Below are 8,677 nucleotides of genomic sequence, written 5' to 3' on the forward strand. Positions count from 1 at the left end.
TCATGCACACACACACACACACACACACACACGCACGCACGCACGCACGCACGCACGCACGCACGCACACACACACACACACACACACACACACATGTACGCTTTAGCGCTGGACAGGAGGAGGATCTTAAACAACTTTGTGGCTACAGCAGGTTAAACACCCCTCGCCCACCAACCCCCCACCCCCAAATAAAGCCAACAACAACAAAAAACAAAAACAAAACAAACAAAAAAAACCGGAAAAAAACAACAAAAAATACTCCACCAATTATTAATACTTCCCTGTCAAAATAACCAACAGTTCAAACTACTACTACTACTACTACTACTACTACTACTACTACTACCAACAATAATAACAAGAATAATAATAAATATCTATACAGCGCTGAATCTTGTGCAAAGCCAAATCTATGCGCTTTTCACACCAGTCATCATAAGCACACAAAAGGCTTCTAGATTCATAGAGATGCAAGACAGAAACTTACAAATAAATGGAAACTGAAAAAAACAAAACCAAAAAAAACAAAAACAACTAGAGAAACCGTAGACCTTGAAGAGGGAGGGGGGGGGGAAGGGGAGAGATATTTGGAAAGAAGTGAGATATAAGGCAAGACTTAAAAGAAGTGAGTGCAGAGCTTTGACGAAACCGAAAGGAAAAAAGTTTATCAACATATTATAGAACCCGACCAAACTCCCTTAAATTCCATTTACTATTTTTGCCGAAAAAAGAAAGAATATGATTAAAACTTAAAACCTTCAGTTCGACCATACGTAGCTTTTTTTCAGTAAAACTTTGTACGTTGATAGCGAAATTAACATTGTCTATTTTGCAGGTAAAAACACAATGACAATGTTAACAGTCTTGCGGTTGTCAATAACGCGATATCTACTGTGTTGAACTTTTAGAGGATCAACGTACAACGTTGCTTATACAACTGTTTACAAGACCAACTTGAATTCAGCATGCATACAGTACTGTCTGCGATGTCATGATATTGCATTTTTATTAAACGTGCCCACCATGTTAATGTTAGTATCGAAAGAAAATGAACGAGTAAAGATCCTAATACTTTCGCTTTTGTTTTATTACAATTTTGTTTCTGTTCATTTACTCTTACTTAATCTTCTTGATGAAGACCCTGAACTTGGTTAAAAACTGAGGTAGGTAGGTAGGTAGGTCTCTAAGTTTCGCGCTTGTAATCACAACAAGAAAACCGTGAAAAGGAAGTGTTGATTAATCAGTCAAAGATTTGACTTGGGTCTAAACATAGTCCCTTCAATACAGTAACTTTCTCTTTACTCCTCCCGCCCCCTAAGCCCCTCCCCCCCTCGCCCCCTGTCCCCCCCCCCGCCCCCCACCCCTATTTCCCCTCGAACATACACCAAATACTTCTGTCTATAAATCATTTTTATCTAGAAAATGAAATATAAAATAGGCAAGGAAGGGAAAAAATTCTCTCTCTCTCTCTCTCTCTCTCTCTCTCTCTCTCTCTCTCTCTTTCCTTTCATTGACTATGTTGTTTTTAGTTGTCGATGTTTTGTTGTTGTTGTTTTGTTTTGTTTTCCAACTGTACTTGTGTATGTAATACTATCCTGTAATGTTTCTGGCATGAACATAAAAAATAACAAAAAAACAAAACAAAAAAGGGGGAGAAAAAAGAAATCATTAAAAAAAAAATCAAACTAACGGAAGATAAAAGAAAAACCAAAATAAAATAAAAATTTATGTTAAAAATCAGCCGGACGAAAGCACTAGTCTTCGACACGGAGGGCACAACACAACAAATGGTCTGAATCCCAGATCTCTGGTAGAACATTGGACCACAAGTCCAACGCCTGACGGTTTGTACCAACGGGGGAGTGTGTGGGGGGGGGGGGGGGGGGGGGGGGGGGGGGGGTACGTGCCAAGAGGGGGTGGGCTTTCTGATTGAGTGTGAAGACGATAGAGCACGATTTGCCAAGGAAGCCAAAACGTCGCAAGAAGAAAAAGAAGAAGAAGAAGAAGAAACAAAACAACTGAAACCCTATCATCAGGCACTTTATGTGTTGCTACTTGTACAGTTAGAGAAGCTGGGGGGAGGTTTGGGGGGAAGGGGGGAGAGGAGGGTAGACAACCCTTCACGTACATGCCAATCAAACGAGTCCGAGCAAAAGCAGTTTTGATCCACATAATTTTGAAAAAAAAAAAATCAAAATTAAAAGATATATTTCACACACACACACACACACACACACACACACACACACACACACAAACAAACAAACAAAACAAACAAACAAACAAACAAACAAACAACCCCCCAAAACCAACAATAATTGACGTACGATTATAAACCCGCTAAAACTAGTTGTAAAAGAAGCATAAACACACACACACACACACACACACACACAAAAACAGAAAGCAAACGACACCAAAATAGCCTGAAACTAGTTCAGATAAAATCTATATCTAGTAACGCACTGTATCAAATTTCGTGCCAGCGCCGATAGAAACAATAGTAATGATAATAATAACAATAATAACAATAATGATATATTATGGACAGAAATCCAAGTGATCACGTGAGCCAAGGTTTTAATTCTACTAAAAGAATCCGACCGACTGCACCTAAACGTTATCCAAAGCTATGTGGTTTTCAAACAGCGAACAAAGCTATGATACAAGATCTTCCTATAGACTGTTTGGAGCGGCTACAACATTTCATCGAAAACTTCGACGCATTTTTTCTTTCTTCAAATAAAAATGATTACACAGTCACGGATCGGTAGAAAGTGGGGTGGGGGGGGGGGCGGAATTAGGTGGGTTGCTGTACTTCTATCAAATCTAAACGTTGTGTGTGTGTGTGTGTGTGTGTGTGTGTGTGTGTGTGTGTGTGTGTGTGTATTTTGTCAGTTTAAAATCAAGCAACAGGTGAATTAGAGATTCTGTAAAATGTATCATTATTACTAAGATAACAATGATAATAACGATTATTATCATTCTTATTACTACTGTTACGATAACTTATGACTATTGTTATGATTATTAAAACTATGATTATAATGATAACAATAATCGATATTTGATCCCTACGCTAATGATATCGCAATAATTGGTGCTGTTTAGTCAGAGGTAGGTATTCGGTTGTTCATAGTCTTTTGGAGGGGCTTTTTTTTGTAACATCTAATTTCTAGTTATGCACAATGAGATGTGCATACTCGTGACAGAGACAGAAGAAAAAAAACCCTCAGTAAATTAGAGCGGTACCGCCTTGTGATGTGTGTGTGTGTGTGTGTGTGTGTGTGTGTGTGTGTGTGTGTGTTTTCTTTACGTACTTCTTTTCCTACGTATTCTATCAACACCATACGTTTGTGTAGAAATACAGAATCAGCCGTGTGTCCGAAATAAACTGACTGTCCTCAAACAACAGACAGATTATCCGTGGTGTCCATAACTAACCTGTCTGTCCTTAAAAAGCAGAAGTTGTGAACGATCATCGCCGGTACTATTACACCACCACCACACAGAGAGGTTATTAGCCGTGGTGTCCATAAAGAACCTGTCTGGCCTTAAAGGCAAAAGTTGAAATCATCGCCAATACTACAACAACACCAAAGACAGATCATCATCCGTGGTGTCCATAACGAATCCGTCTGTCCTTAAAAAGCAAAAGTTGTGGAAGAAGATTCCACGCCAGTACTACAACACTGAAGAGAGATCTTCTTCCGTGGTGTCCGTAACGAACTTGACTGTCCTTAAAGAATCGAGAAGCCTCAGTTGGGCGTCTTGGCAAGGGGAAGGTCTAGTAGGGGCTGACATTGTTACGGGCGTTACCACTCCCTGCTCCGTAACGCCCGCTAGGAACGTGGACACGAATTCTTCGGAAACGACGCCTGGATGATCCCCCGTGCCTGGAGTGAAGGCCGCTCAGGTAGCGGCGACGGCGCATGAAGGTGTTGACGTCATCGTCAGTGTCGTCATCGTCGTCGGTGTCGTCGGCGGTGGTGGCGGCCATGTTGAGGAGGGTGGGGTCGATCACTGGCAAAAGAGAGAAGGCCTAGGTGGTGATGATGATGATGGTGATGATGATGGTGATGGTGGTGATGATGATGATGATGATGATGATGATAACAGTGGTGATGATGGTGATGGTGGTGGTGATGATGGTGATGATGATGATAACAGTGGTGATGATGGTGATGGTGGTGGTGATGATGACGGCGATGATAGTGATGATGATGATGATGATGGTGGTGAACATGATGGCAAGGATTGTGGTGATGACAGTAATAATGATGGTGATATATATGCATATAATGATGGTGATACACACACACACACACACACACACACACACACACACACACAGAGAGAGAGAGAGAGAGAGAGAGAGATATCTATATATGTGTCATGTTTGAGCATGACAATGGTAAGAAGACAGATTACAAGGGGGAAAAAGAGAGAGAAAAAAGACGGAATAAAGACATGAGAGAAGAAGAAAAAAAAAGAAAAAGAAAGAAAAGACAACAGAAAGGAGAAAAAAGATGATGGAAGGAACAAAAAGAAACAACAACAACAAAAAAAAGAAGAAAAAAAAAGAAGAAAAAAACAAGACCAAAAAAAATACGAAAAGAAAAAGAAAAAAAAAAAAAAAAGGCGGGAAAGAACCTTCCAAGGATGCTGAGACTATCTTGCTCATTTGCAGAAATTTTACGCATCCACTGATTTCTCCTAAAAAAAAAAAAAACGCACAAAAAATCACAACAACAACAACAAAACAAAAACCCAAACACCCCCCCCCCCTTCCCCCCACAAAAAACAACAACAACAAAAAACAACATAAAACTGTTTTTTCTTTTACTTTTTTTTTCTTCTTTTTTTCTACCCTGATTCTTTTTTTTAATTTTTTTTTTTAGTGGGGCCTCCAACCTCCTCTTTTTTCCCACTTTTTTCTTTTCTTTTTCTTTTTTTCCTTTTCTTTCTTTTTTTTCATTCTTTTTTTTTTTTTTTTTTTGGTGGGGCCTCCATCCTCCTCTTTTTTCCCCCCACATCTTTCTTTTTTCTTCTTCTTCTTTCACAAACTCATATTTACCTTTCATGCACCACTTCCCCCCCAAAAAAAAAAAAAAAAAAAAAACCACCGTAAAGCTCTCACGTGTCTCGAGGACCAGGGCCATCTGGGAAGCCTCATCCACAGCCCCAGGGTCCCCGGAGGAGGTGGAGGTGGAGGCGGAGAGGGTGGGGGTTGCTATGGTGCAGGTGCTCAGGAAGGCGCAGGTCCACACCGTCATCAGGCACGCCGCCCTCACCTTCATTCTGACCCCCCCGGACAAAAAAGAAAGAAAATGAAATAAAAAAAAGAAAGAAAAAGAAACACACATTAACCTTGCGTCAGTTGTCCATTGTAGTTATGATGGTTCATACACAGCGACACGGACACGGACATTGTTTTATTGCCATTGACAATACTCTCCTTTGGCAAGAGGGGGGACAATATATGAACGAAAGAATAACGGCGGTTTAAGGACAAATTGACACATTGCTAAGAGTAAAAAACAAAATCAACGACAAAAAACAACAACAACGAAATCATGAAATACAAGATATTGTTAGGATTAAAAAGGAAAATAAAGAAAAAAAGCCAACAAAAAAAACACCAAAACGCTCGACCATCCAGTTTTCGACAAAGTCATTCAACATTATAAACTGTGGAACTGGCATATATATGTTGAGAGAGAGAGAGGGGGGGGGGGGAGAGAGAGAGAGAGAGAGAGAGAACATGCACACACGCGAATAAACAATCAGCAATTCAATATAAGGAGAAAACAAAACAACGAAAAACCCACATACACATAGGAAATATATTACTTGAAGCGTTTAGTACTGTTATCCTGACATAAGAAAAAAGAATAACATCAAAATTATCGCACATATCCAATAATAATTTTCAAAGATATTGCCAGTTTCAACAACACTTTTTTTTCTTCGGGGGATTAATTAATTAATTAATTAAAGAGTGTACTGAATTTCAGTGTGCTCGGTCGTTTACAATAAAATGGTTTTAAGAATACTTTTCTAGTGTCCGAAAAGAACGAGCATTTCCAGACGTAATGGAATTCGTCTCCCAAATTCACCTGAATTACATCTTCTACAAACACTCTCAGTTCTGTCAGCACATAAAAACGGCGGACGGAAGGAGTTAACCGGGCCCCGCCTTCCTATACCGAGACCCCTAGACACACTGGAAGTGAATTCAATCCCCGTGATTGTCGTGAAAGGCGATGGAACGGTCAACCTTTTTTTCTTTTTCTTTTTAATTCCTTTGGATAGTCTACGGACATTTTTCTCCAGTCTGACAGTGAAGTATTACTATCTTTCGCTTTCATCTTCTTCTTCGTTCGGAGGTTGGAACTCCCACGTTCACTCGTATTTACACGAGTGGGCGTTTACGTGTATGACCGTTTTTAACCCCGCCATGTAGGCAGCCATACTCCGTTTTCGGGGTGTGTGCATGCTGGGTATGTTCTTGTTTCCATAACCCACCGTGCGCTGACATGGATTACAGGGATCTTTAACGTGCGTATTTGGATCTTCTGCTTGCCGTATACACACGAAGAGGGTTCAGGCACTGGCAGGTCTGCACATTATGTTGACATGGGAGATTGGGAAAAATCTCTACCCTTTACCCACCAGGCGCCGTTGTCGAGAGTCGAACCCGGGACCCTCAGATTGAAAGTCCAGCGCTTTAACCAGCATGGGAAGGGGTATTATAACACTTGAACAGATGACACAATATCATAATGTTCATGGACTTGACATTAATTCTACTTAATTAGGTATGAGTTTATGATTTCTCCTTCTGATCGCATGGAAAATAAATTTTGATACATGGCAATTTCTCTGCTTGTTGTTTTGATCGAAGAAGTGTACTAAAAGACATATTTAAACAGTCTTGAAGAAATTTTGTCCGTAAATCAATATATACAGCACAAACAAACAACAAATGGTATTCATCTTCTAGTTCACCTTGTCTAAAAGGACCATGCTTTGAAACATCATTTTCAGTGTACCTTCTTCTTCTGTGTTCACTCGTATGCACACGAGTGGGTTTTTACGTGTATGACCGTTTTTTACCCCGCCATGTAGGCAGCCATACTCCGTTTTCGGGGGTGTGCATGCTGGGTATCTTCTTGTTTCCATAACCCACCGAACGCTGACATGGATTACAGGATCTTTAGCGTGCGTATTTGATCTTCTGCTTGCATATACACACGAAGGGGGTTCAGGCACTAGCAGGTCTGCACATATGTTGACCTGGGAGATCGTAAAAATCTCCACCCCTTTACCCACCAGGCGCCGTCACCGTGATTCGAACCCGGGACCCTCAGATTGACAGTCCAACGCTTTAAACACTCGGCTATTGCGCCCGTCGCATAGATGTTTTGAACCCGAGGCCCTCAGATTGAAAGTCCGAGGTACTTACCACTCGGTTATAGCATGTAAAGTGTACCTATTAACATTATTATTTAAAGGAAGACCAAGAGATAGAGATAGATAGATAGAGAGAGAGAGAGAGAGAGAGAGAGAGAGAGAGAACCACTCACCTTGTAGAATGTGTCGACTTAGAGAAAACGGCAAAAACGACTGGTGAAGCGTTTTCTGGCGAGCTGAAGCGAAGAAGGGCGCGCTGAGAGCTGAAAAAAGCGATCGTCTTGGTCAAAAAGCGACGTACCTTTATACCCAAACAGAAGCCTCTGCCAGCCAATCGTATCACAGCCTGCCTCCAAAGTGTTACCAGAAAGAAAAAAGAAGAAAAAAAAAATCACACCCAAAGTTGACACCAACAGCGACTAGTGTGTGCTAGTAATTTAGTTACATGTCGTTTGAGAAGTCTGGCGTCATCTTATTGTCGTGTAGACGGGTGGAGATATGACAGTTATTGAACAGGACGTGAAGATTCTAAAGTGCCAAAGACCGATTAGTGGTGTATAACCGTCGCTCATACTGCATATAAAAAAAAGTTCCGGACCACCATTGCTAATTAGTGTCTATACGTCTGACACGAGAGATGTGATGTGGGTATAGTGGAACAGATCCATGCCATGTCGTCTGAAACCTAAATGGATCTTCTCATCGTGGTCGTTGTCCTCCATTATCAAACTATGTGAAAGTTTTAGAGAGTAAGGAAAAGGAACGGTCAAACCATACTAACCTCCGCATCTCCTTAGGTTCGTCTTTTTCTTCGACCCTCCAAATCTGACTGTAGGATTCATTTTGTGTGAGTATACTACCCGTAGATTCAAGAGTGTCGACGAAATGTCTTCTGAAAAGATATGGTTTTGGTGAATTTACTTGTATGCGTTTTGTATGAGCTGATGTATGTAACCAAGAGTATTGACGAAATCTTTTTCTGAGAAAACTACGGTTTTACTACATCTGCTTGTTGCATTCATTTTGTATGAGTTTTTCCTGAGTAAAATACGGTTTGGAACATCTGCTTGTCGCATTCATTTTGTATGATTGACTACCCACAAGCAAAGATTGAGGAGAAACGTTTACCTGAGAAAATGCGGTTTCACAGCAATAATCTCGCCACAAGAGACTTCAGTTTTAGCTCAGATTCAGCCAGCTGTTTAAAAATGAACGCAAAAATATCAGAAATGCTTCTTTGTTGATCAATGTCGTCTTACT

General features: G+C 40.6%; 1 protein-coding gene across 1 annotated transcript; it reads right to left on the minus strand.

Annotated features, from left to right (window-relative positions):
• Positions 1-2,895: 2,895 nt before the first annotated feature.
• LOC143288778 (uncharacterized) lies at positions 2,896-7,665 on the minus strand. The gene is made up of 3 exons (XM_076597406.1): positions 7,591-7,665; positions 5,142-5,302; positions 2,896-4,024 (listed from the first exon to the last, which is right to left on the minus strand). The coding sequence occupies exons 2-3, from the start codon at positions 5,299-5,301 to the stop codon at positions 3,789-3,791; spliced, it is 396 nt and encodes a 131-aa protein (XP_076453521.1). The 5' UTR covers position 5,302; positions 7,591-7,665; the 3' UTR covers positions 2,896-3,788.
• Between the last annotated feature and the right edge of the window lie 1,012 nt (positions 7,666-8,677).

Source organism: Babylonia areolata, chromosome 13 (genome assembly GCF_041734735.1).
Source record: "Babylonia areolata isolate BAREFJ2019XMU chromosome 13, ASM4173473v1, whole genome shotgun sequence".
Classification (NCBI taxonomy): Eukaryota; Metazoa; Mollusca; class Gastropoda; order Neogastropoda; family Buccinidae; genus Babylonia; species Babylonia areolata.

What these genes read in the sequence shown, in the direction of transcription:
- LOC143288778 (XM_076597406.1), bottom strand. Translation starts at nt 5,301, where the DNA reads ATGAAGGTGAGGGCGGCGTGCCTGATGACGGTGTGGACCTGCGCCTTC. An exon ending in GGCCCTGGTCCTCGAGACAC is followed by an intron (nt 4,025 to 5,141) that starts GTGAGAGCTTTA and finishes CTCTTTTGCCAG; the next exon opens with TGATCGACCCCACCCTCCTC.